This window comes from Podarcis vaucheri (genome assembly GCF_965113315.1).
Source record: "Podarcis vaucheri genome assembly, chromosome: 3".
NCBI lineage: Eukaryota > Metazoa > Chordata > Lepidosauria > Squamata > Lacertidae > Podarcis > Podarcis vaucheri.
In genome coordinates, this window is record NC_138761.1 from 38204093 (window position 1) to 38222759 (window position 18667).

At 39.2% G+C, this 18667-nt stretch overlaps 1 protein-coding gene across 1 annotated transcript in view; it reads left to right on the top strand.

The window, feature by feature from the left end:
* KIF6 (kinesin family member 6) overlaps window positions 1-18667 on the top strand; it is a 141599-nt gene that overhangs the window by 53565 nt on the left and 69367 nt on the right. Inside the window, exon 13 of the mRNA XM_082214819.1 lies at window positions 2991-3143. Within this exon, the coding sequence (XP_082070945.1) occupies window positions 2991-3143 (153 nt within the window). The remainder of the gene's footprint in view (window positions 1-2990; window positions 3144-18667) is intronic.

The window sequence follows — 18667 nt, forward strand, 5'->3', positions numbered from 1 at the left end:
GAATGCCTTTCAGGACAACAGCCTCTTAGAGACAGCTGCTTCTACAGGGGGGCAGAGGGCCTGATGTTCGCCTGTATCATTCCCCACTCACCACCTCCTCCTCCTCCTCCTCCTCCTCCTCCTACTCCTACTCCTGCTGCTGCCTTCAGTTGGTCTGAGTGGCAATCTAGCCACTATTTCCACTCCCCCTGCACTTTCACAGTGGCAGGGGACTCCCAGAACCACAAGAGTATGCATGTCCTCACCAGAATGGGGCAGAAGCTGGGAGAGACTGACAGCTATTTGTTCCTGTCCCATAAACTCCCCCTCACATAGGTAATGCTGCAGGTCAGGGGAGCCTCTTTCTGAAAGGAGACACCTTGGTATTTCAGCTGGGTTAGACATCATGTTTGTATTTCATTGAGTGAGTTCTTCAACTAAATTCCATAACAAATGTTTGCTACACCTTTTTTACCAGACTCCAAGGTTTACTCTTATTGCCTGCTCTGAAGCAGGCTAGTTTAATCTCCTGGATGTAAAAGCTTTAGTGTGTTGCTTAGTCCTGACCTAGATCCAGGTTTCTGGGAATCTTATGTGAAGCACTTTCTGAAAAATAATAATAATGGAAAATAGCAATGCTATATAAAGCACTATTTATTGCCATTCAAAAAGTTGAATTTCCTGTAATTGTTATTTTTAGTCAAATGAAATGTTGCTGAACTGTGGATTTAGAGTAAATGTAAATTTTTATTAAACCTAAGATTCAGTATATATAAAATTTAGCTTTTGAAATAGTGCTGTGCATTCTATAAATTCATAGAAAATATATACATAGCTGTAGTTTTAGTAAGGCATAGAAAATATAATTACTGTATTCAAGTTTTTTGGTTATTTGAAAGAACTGCAGGCAGATAACAGCATTTTATTTTTGAACTGGGGCAAAAACAAACTATTCTAGGTTAAAATCAGGTCTGGTTTAAAAGTCCATTTATATAACATGAACCACATTTTATATGATGTTGTTTAATATTTAGATATGTTTTACAGTCAGAAGAATCACTGCATGGTTAAGCTGGATGGGTCAAACTGTATCCCACCACTGTAAAACCTGAATATAATAAATATTATTAAAATATTGAAGAGTTGTCAAAACTGAAATTTGGCATGGTATATCTACATGACGTGACATGCTCTGATTAATTTTCAGACTGATGCATTGAGGAATTGCTGAGATAATGTGTTTAAAATCTTTTACCTTTGTGCCCCTCCCCCCATTTGTGACCATTCTTTGCCCTGGCATAACATATCACCAAGTTTTTTCTTGACCTCTTTTAACACTGTTCCTGTTCTGGTTAAAATCTATTTTGTCTTTATGGAGATTTTATCTTTTAAATCAGCTTCCACCTGGCTGCAGGCCAACAGCAGAAGCAATGATGGTACCTTTGGGCTATTCTCTCAGCTCTGCTGAGAGACCAGCTTCATGGATAGCTCATTTGGTAGAGCATGAGTCTGTGAATCTAAGGGTTGTTGGTTTGAGCCCCATGTTGGGTGAAAGATAGGTTGGACTAGATAATGTTTGTGGTCCTTTCCAACTCTATGACTCTATGATTCCTCCTCTCCCTTAGTTGTTTCTATTCAAGCTCATCATTTTGCAAGCTTCGTAACTTGAACTGGCATTTCAGTTTTTCATGGTCCCCTTACTTCCCCATCCCACTTTTCCTTTTGTGTACAATCTTTTAGATTGTAAGTGTGTAGACATGGACTGTCTTATTTGTTAGTGATACAATGTAAGCTGCTCCATGAGTCTGTTAGGCTGAAGTGCAGAGTAAATTGGCTGAAGAAGAAAACAATGGAAAAGTAAAAGGTATCCTAGTTGTACCTTACTTTCCAATGAAGATTGGGACTGGTGGTAGTGAGTGAAACCTATTTTACTTTTGGAGGGGGGCTTAGTCAATTTAAATTGATTTAAGGTGGTCTGGGGGCTTTTTAACAAGTTTCTTATTTTTAAAGTACTTTAAAGTAAAGCCTCTGAGTGTTTTTGCCATACACAGCTAGAAGAATGTCCTGGAAATGATGCAGTGGAGTCCACACACACCCCAGCGAAAAAACCCCATAAAACATTCTGTTGGTTGGAAGTTCAGATCAGCCATGGTAAATAAGTTAAGTTCCCCTATTAAGCAAACAATTCAAGTAAGGACAGGTCATGTTGCAGGGCATGGTCAGTCCTAAGCCTCTTCCTTCAACAACAATGACTGTCAGAAGCCTGAGAAGGAAGCTGTGGCTGCCAAGTAAGGTGGAGAAGTGTTTTGTGTATAAGCGTGGGATGTGTGAGGATTTGCAAGTGTGTTAAGGCCTTTATCTATCTGTGTTTCGAGGGTTTGCAGGGTTCTGGGCAGCTGGTTCCAACCCTGTTCAACTGTGGTTTGTGTCAAACCAACCATAGTTAATGTTAACCAGTTTGTCACTTCAGACTGCAGTTATGTAGAAGTGAAAACTTCTGTATAGGAGGGGGAGAAGGGAGAAAGAAGTACACAAACTCAAGGCTTGCCTACGCTAATTCATGCCACACTAAACTGCGTTTTCACATAACATCCGAATGCAATTTGTGCGAGTCTATAGAATTTATTTGCTGGCTATTTGATGCAGCGATTATGCCTGGTGCTTTGGCTTGCAGTTTCTGTGCTTTTTGGTATATATGAGTCACTTTGTTAGTGGCCTAACATATGTTTAGCATATATACCCTGGACATGGCTAGCCTGCTGGGGACTTAGGTATGATTCTGGTGTAGCTCTGTAAGCTGCCTGGGGGGGATTCCATCTGGGAACCATATGTAAAGCTCTGTGTGCTCTCTGAAAGGTGAGCAGGGTATATGTTGAAATAAATAAAAGTAAAAGATAAAATAAATAATGCTTTTTGCTTTTAATATATAATCAACAGACCTCTTATTGTAAGAAGAGTGTTTATAGTTGTCTCAAATTTGCTTCAGAAATTTTCCTTAAAATGAACGTTAGATATTTTAGTAAATATGTTAAAGAAGGAAAAAAAGAAAGCGCAAGATGCTCTTCTCCAACTCAGTTCTTCTCCCAAGGAGATCACAACCTCAGAAAGTGAGATATTTTCTGTCCCTTTGGAAAATAGATCCAGTTTACTTCACAGGAACACAGGTTAGTGGCTTCAGACTATTCTCCAGTGTTTAATTACTATGTGCCATCCCTTGAGGTGCTGTACTTATGTGTAGAATATAATAAAGTAGTATTTCTGCATCATGTCTCTACTCTTTTGCTTCTACTTCATATATGCAGAAAGGTTTGTTTGTCCAGCCAATTAGGTGTCATAAGTAGCTTTTACTCGGTGGAAAATGTGATTAAGAAACGGCTATCAAGTCCTGGAACAGTGCCTGGATTAATTAATAGTCTGGAGAGCCAATAAACTGAAACAGGCAGATTCCCTGTGTTTGAGTGGTTTCTGAGTCTGGGAATTGGTCAGTTGCCTGTTCTGGATGGGGTTGCAGTCCCTCTGAAGGAACAGGTATGTAGCTTGTGGGTACTCATTGATCTAGCATTGTCACTGGAAGCTCAAGTGTCCTCAGCTTCTAGGAGTACTTTTTATCAGCTCTGGCCAGTAAGCCAGATACAACCATTCCCCAACAGGGATAGCTTGGCAACAGTAGTTTGTGCAGTGGTAACCTCTAGACTTGATTGCTGTAATGTTATTTACTTGGGGCTGCCTTTGAATTTTGTCAGAAACATGCAGCTAGTGTAAAACACTACTGCACAGTTTGCTCTCTGGGGCAAGCAATTGACAACATGTGACACCTCTGTCCCACAGACTGCAAATTAGTTGCTGAATTAGATTCAAGGTTTCACTCCTGGTGTATAAAGACTGGGGTATCTGGGAAGCCAGCTCTCCTTATACATTCCAACCTGTTGACTTGGATCTCTGGAATAAGATCCATTGATGATGCCACAAGTGCTTGTGGTGAATCAAGCAGAGATTTGACCATATGCTTTTAACATTGTGGCATCCATTCTGTGGAATTCCCTTCACCTAGAAGTGAAGCAAGCCCCAATGTTATGTTTTTGTCATTTGTTGAAAACGTTGTCTTTTTTTATCTCTGTAGTTTTTATTTCTTGTTATGTTTTAGTGCTGCTTGATTATCTGCATTATGTTTTATATGCTATTTATGTACACCACTCTGCAGTTTTCTGGATGTAGTTGGTTTAGAAATTCTGAAACCAGTCAGTCTTACTGTGAGCTTTAGTAAAGCCAATTATACTTAGGGAGGCTTGTTCATTGTATGGCTTACATTATCTATGGTAAGAGTGGGGAGCTGCCAGTCTGCTGGCCAAATGTAGCCTCCTCATTTGGCCTGCAAGGCCATTTTGGGGAAGCTGTGCCACTCACCTAACACCTGAAATCTTACATGATGTCAGGGGTAGATAAGAGATTTAATTCCCTGTAGAAGAAATGTGAACATCGTCAAGGTAGAAATTCTACTATTTAATAAAAAAAGGTATAAAACATCCTTTCTCTTAGTTAAGTGTCATGATTTCTTTGAACAAATTTTGTGTTAAGTAAAATGAAATCTGATTATATGAATGGTTCACTACAGACCTTTCTTACAGTACAGGCATTTAAGCAGTCTGATAGGCCAGTTAAATTTTGGGGAGGAGGGCAGGAACTAAATCCTTCCTTTGTTATATTGAAGTGAAGGAAAGCTTGAATACTAAATGTCAGTACTGAAAAAGAAGACCATATTGTTCTTTTTAAAATAGCAGTGGTCTCAGTGTGTTTATGTTGTTTGAACATGTGCTCTAAATAGTCACCTGGAACTATTCAGTGCTCTAGAAGTCCCCACATGACTCACTCCATCCTTCTAACCATTTGAGATTCCAGAAAAACAAACAAAAGCAAACCATGAGTGCTGAAAGGCATCTGAGATAGATGTTTTCATTCAAACAACTTCCCACCATCAATAACGCTTCGGGTTTTATAAAACCACTATCAAGTATTAGATGAGGAATAAACAGGTGATCAAAAATCAACGGAGTTGGGTCCATAGGGCTCCTAAGACAAATGGAAGAGTCGTACCTTTGACATTACAATTTCAGAAGTTGTAGTCAGTTCTAAGCAGAATGACCAAAAAATGTACTGTGAAGAAGAAAAATAGAAATGGAGACAATTTAAATGATGAAACTTGACCTTGATTTTTTTTTTTTTTACTAACATTAGGAAAAGTGGTTAATAAGTAATCTCAAAATGGATTAACATTTAATATGCAATGACAGTTTGAGAGGTAGAGCAACAGAACGGAAGAGCCTAATAATACTGAGTGGTAACAGGAGGGCAGGAGAGAACACCCACAGCCTTACCAGTAGGAGATGCAAGATAGCTAAAGAGTGTGGTAACAATGCTTTAGATACGTAAATAAAGTCAGTATGCTACATAAAGCTAAACCTTCTGAAAGTGTGGGTTGCAACCCACACAGATGGGTCCCATAATATTTCGAGGAGGATTGCGCAATGAGGAGCTTTTTCATTTAGTATAATGGAAGGTGTCCCAAAGGTCATTTAATTCAACCTCTTGTCATTGCAGGAAACTGGGAAGATCCAGTTCTGATGTAAGATTAAAGCATGGCTTAATGCAAATGAGCAAGCATGTGGGTTCCCAGAGAGGAAATTGTGGCTGCTCCTCCCTGGCCAATTTGCTGTTGCACTGCACTGAGCTAAGTCATGGGTGTCATCTGGATTTGAGTTTGTTCTATGGTTTAGAGTTCGTGGTTTGTCTGGGAGAGCTACATGATTATATCAGACACAGATAGCATCCTAAACCAAACCATAGCTTAGCTCAGCACAGCAGCAAAATGATCAAGAAAAAGAAAAGCTACTGCAATCTCCTCTCTGCAAACAACACAATTCAAACAAGCACAATTCAAAGTGTTGGTGCTGACCTTTAAAGCAGTAAATGGCCACTGCCCAGTATACTTGAAGGCGTGTCTCCACCCCCACCGTTCAGCCTCACCGAGGTCCAGCTTCGAGGGCCTCCCATCAGATGTCAAGGAAACAAATAACCACTTTTAGAAGGCATCTGAAGGCAGCCCTGTTTAAGGAAGCTTTTAATGTCTGATGTTTTATTGTATTTTTAATATTTTGTTGGAAGCCGCCCAGAGTGGCTGTGAAAACCCAGCCAGATGGACAGAGTATAAATAAATAAATTATTATTATTATTATTATTATTATTATTATTATTATTATTATTATTAACAACAACAACAACAAAAAGACTGAGTTAAAAATGCAAGAACCAAATTTAGGTTCACCTTGATACTACTTGAATTAGGGTCATGAGACGAAGGCTGCAAAATTCCTAGACACTAAGAAGTGAACCTCATTACATGTAGTAGGAATTACATTTGAATAAACATGTACAGGAGTGCTCTGTTAACATCTGAAAATTGAATATCTGAAGAAAAAAAATAATATCTGTTCTAACGACTCTTGCTTGTCAGGTCTGCCTTGGAATCCTCTCATGTTCCATTATCAGTAGATGTCTTGGGTTTGATAAAATGAGTAGCTTGAGTCTGAGCCAGTGGTATAGAACTCACAAGTAGATGTATGATATTAAAGCAAGGGTGTTTTCCCCCATATAAATATTTTCCACATTTCATTTACTTTATGATTCCAGTTTACAATCAAGAAGAGATTTCCTATATGTTATTAAACTGCTATGTCATTTCTTTTCATTTTGTGGCATGCTATATTTTCATTTGTTCCTGTAGGTAGTGTGAAATTTAATTGCCAGAAGGTGCTTTTTTCATAATTATTGCTTTCAGATTAGTGATCTAAACCATTGTGAAGAACCTGCAACTTAGAGCCATGTAAGAATTCTGTAAGAGTTCTTCATGATCATTTGGATGGAATGGCCTAGGAAAGAGTAGATTTAACAACTGTTCTTTATACCTACTACAGTCAAAGGAGATAATCAAAGTGGTAAACAAAGTATGAAAATGAACATAAAAATAAAATTGACAATAATAGTTAAAATAGCTTCAACACAATTCAAGACTAAAACAAACATTTAAAAATGGGACACATTTTTGTGGTAACAATAAGATTAAACAGCAACTGAATCAAAGGCTTTTTTATTTTAAAGAAAGTCTTCAAGTTAGATTTAACTTCCAAGAGCAGGGTGTTCCCCATAACAAGAGCCACAGAGCAGATTTGGGGCAGCTCAGACCCATGGGCCAAATGGGGCCCTTCAAGCCTGTCTAGTCCTCAGTACTCTCCCAATTTTTGCCTCCTCCCCAAGCCTGCTCCCCTCTCTCCAGGCCCCGAAACCTCCCTGGGTCCTTTTGCTACTGCAGTGTGTCCTTGAACTGTGATCATGTCTCCTTGCTTGTCTGGATAGAGACTGGTGATGTGTGTGTTGATACCTGTATGGCTGGAATGTAGCCTGTTGTACAAAGGTAGGAGTCACATCCATTGCACTGTCCTCTTTTGCCTCTGGCTTGCAGTCTCCAGAAGGTTTCCCATAATGCAATGCAGCCCCCAGAGTGAAAAAAAGGCTCCCTATCACTGCCATAGAGAAAGCCCTCTCATGTATTGCCACCAACTGTACCTCAGAATTCGGTTGCATGTGCAAGAGGACGACATCACTTGAGCTTAAAGGACAGACAGATTCTCAGAGGAGGAGATGGGTTTTCAAGTAGCTATTTAGGGCTGATAATCAGCACCTTGAATTGAACTTGGAAAGGAATCAGCAGTCCAGTCTTGTCTTGCAAACCCAATGTCAACAGTAGATGGGCACGCAGAACCCAGAGAATGCTGAACTGCATAGGAAGATGGATTACTTAATTTTGTAAAAAGTGGACAACTTCAATATCTTATTTTTATTTAGAGATAAAAGCATATGCTTGCCATCTTCTGTCTAGTCTGTCCAGCAAGCTTCTGGCAACATATATGAAACTCACAGATCATTACAAATATAAACTTGTAGAAATATAAAATTTTAAATGCCTTTATAATGTATACCTGTCAAGCAAGTGAAAGCTGACTGGTCTGACTGGAATGACGAGAAGTCCTTTGTGTTCTAATCAATTCTTTCTTGGGCAAATAAAAGTGAGATCTCTTGCAGATTTTATTTGTAGTGTTCTCTTTCCCACTTAGTTAATTTTCTTCATTATCTTTCTTATCTATTTCCAATTGACTTATAAAAAGAGAATCTGGCTGAAGCAGGAAAAGTAGAATTAACTCACAGACTCCATTTGATGGCAAAAACCTCCTGGAACAAAGAATTAAAAACACTGGAGACAGCCTTATCCAGATGAGTTGAATATGTTATTCTGGAATCCAACAAGAAGGCTGGAAAAACATGACCTTCAAATCTTAGAACACATTCAGTAAGATCTGACTACACATCTTGATCAGAAATAAATACACAGAGGAGGTCGGACAAAGCAGCCAATAGCAACCTTTCCAACATCCATAAAACACTAGACCACCTAACTTCATCATCTGTTGACTTTGGCCACTGAATGTTATTATCTGCCTTGGTTTTTTATTTAAAAAAATAGTTTTACTCTCTTAATTTCACTTCTCTGTTAATGGTTGTGTGTGTGTGTGTGTAATAGTCACTATTTTTTATGAAAAGATAATCTGAACTAGGGAACAAAGGTGCTCTCTTGTTTTGTGGCCTGAGATTTTCTCTCTCTCAATCTCCAGATGTCCTTTTAGCAGCAACAGATACCTGGATGATGCTTTATGAGCTAGATTTGATCCTTCCTTCTTGCAGAATATGTTAGTGGCATTTGATGCAGTTGAACTCATGGTAAATTTTGATATTAGCTCAATAGTAGAAGAAAAGCCACAACTTAAAACTCCACACAGCAAGAATTTAGCTGGCAGAAATGTAAAGGATGAAGAAAGGCAGTGTGGTTAATGATCTAACTTGAGTGGATTCCTTTTTATCAGAAATCACACATTTTTAATTGGCACAATATCACAAATAAAGACACAAATGCCAATAGTGTGAAAATAAAAAAGATGTTAAAGATATGCAGATGGTATTCATTTCAACAGTTCTCAAAACAATCCATTATTATACCATTTTTATAGGATTAATTCCAATGATGTCAAATAAACACAATCAGCATCTGCTGGTCCTGCTGGAGACCACATTCCCCAAACTGATCTCTGACTAGGACTTAGCTGAGCTAGAGAAAGACTGCTGCTTCTTGGCTTCCTTGTTGGAAGCCATTGCCCACTCTTAGGCTCTTGCTTCAGAGCCCACCTAGACATAGCAACAAGGAGGAAAAGGATTGCTGCCCAACAGTCGCAGCTCTGGGGAAAGAATGAGCAAGCCTCAAATTGAACTAGCAAGTTCAGTGTGTGTGTGTGTGTGTGTGTGTGTGTGTGTGACTGTTTTTACTATTCCTCTGAGAGCCGCCCGGAGTGGCTGGGGAAACCCAGCCAGATGGGTGGGGTATAAATAATAAAATTTTATTGTTGTTGTTGTGAATGTGAATACCTGGAGTCTATTGCCCTGAACCCATAGAAACCTGGAACCAGCATTGATTCCAAATGCTGGGGCTGATTGCAGTTGTAGTCCAAAAGATCTGCAAGGTACAAGGTGGTTAAAGGTTGATTTACTTAATCCGGCCAGAGTCTCCCAAGTTTCCATTGTAGAAGTTTCCTTACGTAAGACATGCTGATGGTTACTTGTTCACATTTTTCTTACCGTTCACCCATGTGTTTTTGACAGGATGTGGATTCATTTTGAGAAATGTTACACTGTGTGTGAGAGAAAGAATGACTTGTTCAACACCCAGTGAACTCCATAGCTGAACAAAGACTTGTGATTTATTAGAAACTTCACAAATGGGCTCCATAGAGCAGAATTCTTAAACCTTGGGCCCCCAGACATTGGTCTACAACCTACAGCATCCCTATCCAGCTTATTCAATTGTTAGGGATGATGGGAGTGGGAGTCCTTCAACATCTGGGCACCCAAGGTCGAGGTAGACAACTAGTACAAAGCCTATGGACCTTAATAGTATAGGCATGCCTAAAGAAAAAGATTACTCCTGATTTCATTGATTAGTAAGTAGTTCCTCTTCTCTGTGCTGTGTTGCTTGTACAGTGAGCATCATGTCCTGAAATGATCTCCTCCTTAATCCTGAGAGGGGGAGGGCTTTGTCCTAGATCTTTATTAGATGTTTGTGCTGATTTAAGAGCTTTTTTGGTATTGGTTGATTTAAAAGTTCTGCTGCATAGTAAAAGGAACCTGCTGAAATCAGTGGCAAATCCCTGTTAATTAAAAAAAATCATCCAAAGGCTATTTAAAAACAACCTACTAATTATAATTTCCGTGCGCTGCTCTGGTTCGCCAGAAGCGGCTTAGTCATGCTGGCCACATGACCCGGAAGCTGTATGCCGGCTCCCTCAACCAATAAAGTGAGATGAGCGCTGCAACCCCAGAGTCGTCTGCGACTGGACCTAATGTGTCTTGTATCACAGATAAATAATAATTATGATACGTTGTTTCTTTTGCAGAAGAAAATAATTGAGGTTTTAATAAACATGCCATTAATATCTAGAATTCCCAGATATGGACGAAGATTGAATGTAAAACTCTAGAGCTGTTTCAAGAAATGAACTTTAAGGCTATATTGAAGGACTTTATCTTTTTGAGGCAAGTTGTTTAGTTAATTCTTATGTTTCATTTGGAATCCTTTTTTGTGTGAAGATTTTAGCGTTCCTTTGTTTTTAATAGATGTGCTTTAGACTAAAAATTATTGGGAATGAGTTTATAGAGTTGTGTGTGCATATCTCCTGTTTTGCAGAGGCTTCCCTCATTAAGGCTGACTGCAGATAAACTATGCCCAAACTTCTGATCATGGTTTTCATGTACCATCATCGTCTCTCCTCCCCTCTCCTTGGTGAATATTACCCTCTCTAACTAAGACTGCCCTCATGAACAGAATTTTAAAGCAGAGTTTTGAAGTGGGATATTAAAAGCCCTGCAATTCCTTGCTACTAGGAAACAACAATAAAACAATAGAAGTGGTAGGATGGAAAAGAAGCTGGAAGCAAAACTTAACTGTCATTACAGGCTAGATTTTAAAACCAGAAGTGGAATGTCCAAGGTTTCTGTTGGGAATATAAATGTTTCTTTGAATGTGGAAATACTGAAAAGGGATGTCGGGGTTGGGGTTTTCTATGCAGACATCCCATTCTGTTTAAGCAGGTTTATTTAATTAACTAGATTCTGGTGCAGAATTGTTTACAGCTGTAGGATCTATCGCAGCAGGCTGCATGCTGAAATAGGATAGTATGACTAGTAGTTTCCATAATGTATCATAACTTTTTATCTTAGTAGAAATTGGTGACTTAAAAGTATCAGACAACTATGCAGGTGCTTGAATATAATTCCCACATTTTATTAGCAAGGCTTTAAGACTTCTAGCAAAAAAATATGGCAGTTTGTATGCTTTTTTCTTGTAGGAAGATATGTATAAAGGTGTCTTCAAAGGGGATACTTGTCCAAGCAGGTTGCCAAAAGAGCCTCGGGAGCAGCTTTACTTAGTACTTCTTCCTTGCAGATGCAGAGTAACTTAGGCACCAAAGCAGTCATTCACACGTGCTTTTTCCCAGCATTAATGTAAATCTTTATCTTAGGGATAGTTCAGACATTAGTGAGCTAGAGATTTGTGTTTGCCAATCAGCAAAACTGTAACCATCAGGCAAACTGCACATATGACTCATGGCATAAATATGTACGTCCATATTTACATATGTGTGTGTTTTCTGTCGTTGCTCACCTCAAATAGGTGAAGAGGAACATACTGTCTTTTTCTGTGTATAAGACTAGGTTATTTTCCTAAAAAATAATGTCAAAAATTAGGGGGCGTCTTATGCACAGATAGTGTCTCCCCCCATTTTCTTAAATCTGAGTCCCCCAAAATAGTCCCCTTATACATGGGGCATCTTATAGACAGAAAAATATGGTAGATATCAGATATATGTAGATGGATGTTAATGGCCACATGTTAGGGTGTACAGTGGAAGGTGCACAGTCATAATGCCCCATAATTTTTTTTGCGCTAATGCCCCATAAATAATTTTTGAGAATGATTATGAGAATGGTCCCTTGGAAACGGTAATATGTGACATGGGTCTAAATGTCTGAAAATTAGTATATGTGTGTCTGGGGGGGGGGGAATGTTATTCAGTCTTGAAATATTGTAACTTTAGGGGCTGTAGATACAAGCCACTTAATATACAAGTCCACAGAAAATCTGCAATTCATTTTAAGAGCTGTAATACCATAATAGCTTTTGTTTGGGAACCTGATTTGCATACATTAACAATGGACATGGGCAATAGCTTGAGTTGAAGACACTTTTGTTTGTGCAAGGAAAAGCTTGAATTTACACTGTTGTAGTCCTCCCTGTAGGGACGCGGGTGGCGCTGTGGGTTAAACCACAGAGCCTAGGACTTGCTGATCAGAAGGTTGGCGGTTTGAATTCCTGTGACGGGGTGAGCTCCAGTTGCTCGGTCCCTGCTCCTGCCAACCTAGCAGTTTGAAAGCACATCAAAGTGCAAGTAGATAAATAGGTACCGCTCCGGCGGGAAGGTAAACGGCGTTTCTGTGCACTGCTCTGGTTCACCAGAAGCGGCTTAGTCATGCTGGCCACATGACCTGGAAGCTGTATGTCGGCTCCCTCGGCCAATAAAGCGAGATGACTGCCGCAACCCCAGAGTCGGCCACGACTGGACCTACTGGTCAGGGGTCCCTTTACCTTAGTCCTCCCTGTGCAGGCCCTCCATTCCTGTGTCACAACCTACACCACTCTAGAGAGTTCCCTGGCTCTCAGGGTTTTCTTTTTCTTCTAGAGATGCAAGTGATATAAAAAGAGGTTGCAAGCTATCGTTCTCTCAATTTTAGTTTCCCTCAGTTTCTCGTGTTTTGAATCTTAAATTTATTGAATTCTCCCAATTTCCCAATTTCCACATCATTCTGTGGTGTGTTTTTTAAAAAAAGAATTCTCATGACTTACTATGTCATCTAATATATAATTTTTTTTACACAGTTATGTCTAATGTTTTTGGAATCACTTCCCTCTCATATAATGTACTTCTTTGCAATTTATAGGGCCATTTCCCTAAAACAATGCACTTTCCCCTTATATACACTTTTAGTACATATTTTTGTTTTGAGAACCACATCACTAAATTATTGAGACATACTACCCTCAACACTTACATTTTAGCACAGTGATCTAAGGATCATAGTGTTAAGCTATCAGTTTCTGATGTAAATTCTGAAGAAACAGTTTGGAATCGCACAACAAATTATAAAAGGTAAACTGAAACAGCATTTATATAAATAGCAGTCCATCTTTGTTTCCTGTTCTGCATCAGGCACACTTAAAATTTCATTTCTTTCCTTGAAATAAATGTAATGAAGAAAATTAGTGAAGTGTCATTGAAACTTAATCAAGATCGCTTTTCCAAACTCATTAAGTGTCATTGCTTCTTGGGAACATTAAGATTTCTAAATTAAATTAAAGCTCCCATTTTAAGCCTTAGAGGATTTGAAATGTTGCTTTTAAATCTAGATTAATTGCTACAATCCACTTTAGTTGCGTCATTCCCATATAGTCTTGCGTTCTCTGTAATAGGTATTTGTACCTAAGGTGAATAATCAGGCATGGTTAATGAAATACCATGAATGTTTGTGGATGATTTATAAAATTTCAGAAAACATTTCTTTTATATTTCAACCAACCTGTCTGTGTAAATAATGTTAAGTGCATATTTTTCTTGTGGTAAAGATTAGTAAGAAATCTTCCTGCTCGTGTGGTGAGCTTTTTCCTATGTTGTGTGATTTACAGAGTGAAATTCACTCCTTAAAGAAAGCCTCATAAAATGTCTATCCACCAATGAATTTTTAGAGGAAATTGATGTTGTTAGCTTTGGATACTGTCATTTTCAAACACTCCACAAAACATCAGACTCTTATTGCAGGAGTTCATTTTAATGTAGTGACACACTACCTCAGCTTTGGACATAAATTTCCAGGAAGATATATCCCCTTTCTTTCTTAATATTTTTATTATTTAAGAAATGAATGCAAACATTAAAATAATAACAGTAACAGAAAACTCTCTCTGTGTGTGTTGACGTGTATCTGAAACGAAAACATATTGGCATTCAAAGTGAATGAAATAAATTGCAAATGAAATAAAATTTATATTATATGAATACTATAAATCAAAAAAAATTTTCGAGGTGTCTAATGTTAGATACATCCAGAAATAAATTTTACAGAGTTCCTAATAATGCATGTGAGAGAATATTTCCTTGTTGCATTAATATATTGTGAACACAGTCCATTTTTCAAAATACTCTCTTGGTTTTAACATCTTTTCTCCAAGCTTGTATGATGAAAATGCCAGTATGCACCATTATAGCACATCAGTAATTTTCTGGATATGTTATACTTGCCAGTTCTCATGGCCATTTGTAACATGACAAAGCTACCACGAATTGACTGTGCCCTACAGTTTTGCTAAAGTGAAGTAGTTTGGAGTATTCAAAGATACAGAAACTGCCAGATATGACATTGTGGTTAAGCCAAGTTTTTGAAGCCTTTTTGGGACTTGCTGAATTGTAAACTCATTCTACGATGAAGCAACCGCACAACTGTTTTCCCTGCACAAGAAGATCATAAAAAGTCAACTCCTAGTGATTCTGCAATACCAAATATGGTTGTGGGAATCATTACGAAGACATTTTCAGCTAGCTTTTATAGCCATGAAGTGCATTATTTTCTAACAGAAGTCATGGTGCATATAGTATAATAGAAACAGAGATACTTTCACAGCCTTTCTTAAATTACATATTCTCTCCAACACAAGCATCAATGTTGGGAGAATGTTTGGAAACCTGTGATAATGTGAAAGGAATGTGTGAACTCAAGTTCGTTGCATTTGCACTGAATATATATTGTATATTACTATGGACACTAAAAAAAACTTCTTTTAGAAGACCTGTTTTTTTATTTCTCTGCAAATGTCGCTATCTTATAAAGGAATGCTCATATAATGTTGTAACCAGATGAAAGCTAACTTTTTGCTTCAAGCTCATCAGACCTATGCCAGATTCTGTAGGCACAATGAATCATGATAATTATACATGGGTGAGAGCATTTCATAGCTGTTTAAGGATGGGTTGTTTGCAACAGTGTGAATCTAGGACATAAAAAGAATTGTCTATAGCATTTGGAATCCATTTACCTTGGACAGTTCACCAAAGACTTCATATTTCGTTCCTCCAAGGGAAAAGATGACTCCTCCTCAAAACAAATTAAAGTTGGTCAAAGGAAACTTTTAAAGAAATGAATTGAAAGCATTTGAGACTGGGAGAAAAAGCAGCTAAAGAGTTACATCACTGCTTCATGCATTATAGCCCTTAGACAACATGATCCCCAAAAGAACATTTCAGATGGCTTCTAAGCCTTGAAGTTCATTTTGAGTTGTAGCTTCCTGAAGACTGCTTTGACCCCCTATGCAAAATATTTCCTGCCGTTCTTTCTCCTGTTTCCATGAAACGGCACTTTGGAATAGTTCTTTATATTTCTTTATATCTTAGTCACTGATATAGAGATTAAATGCTAGGTGTTCCGTCAGGAAGACCAATATAAACCATGGCAGTACCAGTAGGGCAGGCATGGCCAAACATGTTGTGGCTTTGAATCTTACCTTGCCTACCAGTCTGAGCATTAAAGTGTTGGAATCTCCACAACGACTGAGCCTTCAGAATCTCATCCAACGATGATTAACGACCTGAGCCTTTGATAAGGCTCCAGGCACGTTCCCCATTCAGCAAAGTATCAAAGCAGCAGAAGAGACAAGATGTTTGAGCTACATTGCTAGGTTTCATTTCTAACTACGCAGACAGAAAAGAAATATACATGCTCTCTCCGGGAAAACAGAGAGCAACTGGAAAACAAAGGAACATCACATCCGTCTCCTGTCTTCCATGAGACTTCCAACAGTCAGGAATCTCTGGAATGCAAAACAGAGTCTTGTGACTCCAAGCACTGCACAGTGGCATAAACAGAAACCAACATAAAGATTATGGCAGAATCCATAGTCTTGAGTTCAAGCTCTTCATCCAATAATAGCCAAGAGAATTTCCTTGTGGGGCACTATATACTGGTGCTGGTGTGCTGTGATTGGGTGCTGAATTACACCACATCCTGTGCTCTTTTATCATGGTGATGTGGGCAGGATGGAATTTTATGGGTGGGTTGGTGGGATTGGGGTATTGCAGCAAGTCTGGAGTGTCACCTTAGTCCGAAGGAATATAAAATATGGTATGAGTGTGCTCTTTCCCCTGCCTTGCCTATGTCTTGCTTTCTACTTCATCCCATTTAACCATCCCACTAGTGTATCTTTACCAGTGAAACAGCCCCACTGGCAGGGTGTTCCACCAACAGCTGTCATGGCTTTATCGTATCCAGCATCCCACTGATACAGTACACCTTCTGCCGAATCCTATGACACCTCAGCAAGCTTTATAACACATTGTTTCCCTGCACTGGCACTAATTCTAAATTTCCAGTTCTTTAGGCTGCTGAGATTGCCAGGAATAGCTGTAATAGAGCATAAAACACCACTGTATTAAGATAAATATATTCAAATTTATTACACATAGCCCTGAGAAGTAAAGACACAAGGCCTATGATTGATCATTCCACACAAAATATGAATCCATCATATTAGCAGAACTGGTTCAGGTGGATTTTAAAAAATGGCTGGAAGATGAGAACTCATATAGTTCAGAATAAACAATGATGATGTGGAAAAGGTGTCTTACATTAATCTTATCTCAGCAGAGAAGTATATTTATAGATGAAGCAAGACTTGCTAGACTCAAAGCTAGAGGCAGTGGGGTGGATACTCCAATGTGCTATTGGCAAAAATAGAGAATTGTTCCTGTTAGCTGGTGGTTAGTAAGAGTAGATTTAAAGTGTATGAAATGCAGACTTCCAGATCATTGTTTGAGGAATGGAGACCTTAGAAGAACTATTTTGTGTCTGTCTTCTTTGTTCCTTTCTGCTGTATGCCACAATGTTTAGCATTAAACATGGCAGTCAAAGTTCTTTTTCATGTCATGCCCTTATGTTTGTTTGGTTGCCCTTACACCACTTGTCCTCCTGCTATCTCCAGATCTATTTACTTATGTGGCGCTCCCCAGTAAATCATGGGGCTAATTGAGCTCCACGGTGCTGGAGAGGACACTTGGGTACAATTTCTTAATGGCCCACTGCACCTCACCGTTCCATAGTGGGACTAGGGAACTCAGAAGAATTGCTAGCACTGGCTACTGGAAAATCTCCCAGAGTATTCAGGAATCCATTGGTTCCCATGAGTCTCCAGGATCAGACCATCTTAATAGGTCCCCCATCCCTTCAGGTTATTACTATTGTGTAGTATTGCTATTAGTAATAATCTTAGGATTAATTATGTTAATCGTATTTCTCATGCATTCCGACAGAATGCCACCTGCTGCCCGTGAAGAGCTTTTAGGTTAGATCAGACCAGGAAGACTCAATAAAGGGAATACTGTGTAGGGAGAGACAGAAGACAAAAATACGCTGATGGACTTAAGAAGTGCAAAGTCTTCTTTGTTAATTACATAACAATATTTTTAATTAATTCTTCACTGATTCTAGTTCTACAGGTTTCTGGTATGCAGGGGCATTGATACATTTGCTGTCTGCTCAGCTGCAACCACAACATTTCTCAGAGCGGGGGGAAAGTGTTACAATACTTTGGTTTGTAAAAGCATTAGCCTACTTCATTGGCTTTCAACCAGTATGCCATAGCACCCTGGGTGCCTTGAATGATAGTCAGGGGTACTGCGGGCAACACTGGCCTCTGTCCCTCTTTCCTCTTTGTTGCAGCAGGCCTGGCTACAAACTCCCCAGGTAAATGGTGCCTCTGGGGCTGGGCAGGGGGTACTTCCCAGGCCCCTGTGGGGCAATGGGAGGAGGCACCTATCTTTGGGGCTGGGGGGGGAGAGATGAGGGGCGGCAGCAGCGACTGCCCAGAAGACTCCCAAAGAGAGGGGAGAAGAGAGGAAGTTGAGGGAACTCTCCACAAAGGAGGGTGTTGGAAAAAAGATGAGAGGCTGCCAGCTCGGCAGGCAAGGGGTGACATAACTGGTCTCCTGAGCCCCACAGGGGTACCACAGAAAGAAGGCAGTTGGTTAAGGGAGCCATGGACCCAAAAAGGTTGAAAACCTCTGGTCTACTTCATCAGATATAGAAAAGAGAAGGTTGTGGTGCTGAACTAGAATTTACTGGGGGAACAAGGTGAGGCAATAGGAATTGCTCCTCTGCCAGCACAGTTAAATTCCTGCAGGGGTGCATCTGAGGAAGCAGATGGCTGCTTCAGAATGCTTAAACTATTAAAAAATTGATTTAGTCTTTTTGCTTGCACCAAGTAAAATAACTTTTCTTCTGAAATGTATGTCCTAGAGCAAAGTAGCATAACTTAAAATAAGTTTCAAGAGAGGAAAGAGAAAACTTACTTTTAATGAGCAATCTTTATTGTAAACTGAGCAGTAATAGATATATCCAGTTTGTGAGGAGTTCTAGAAAAAGCGTGATTTCTGAC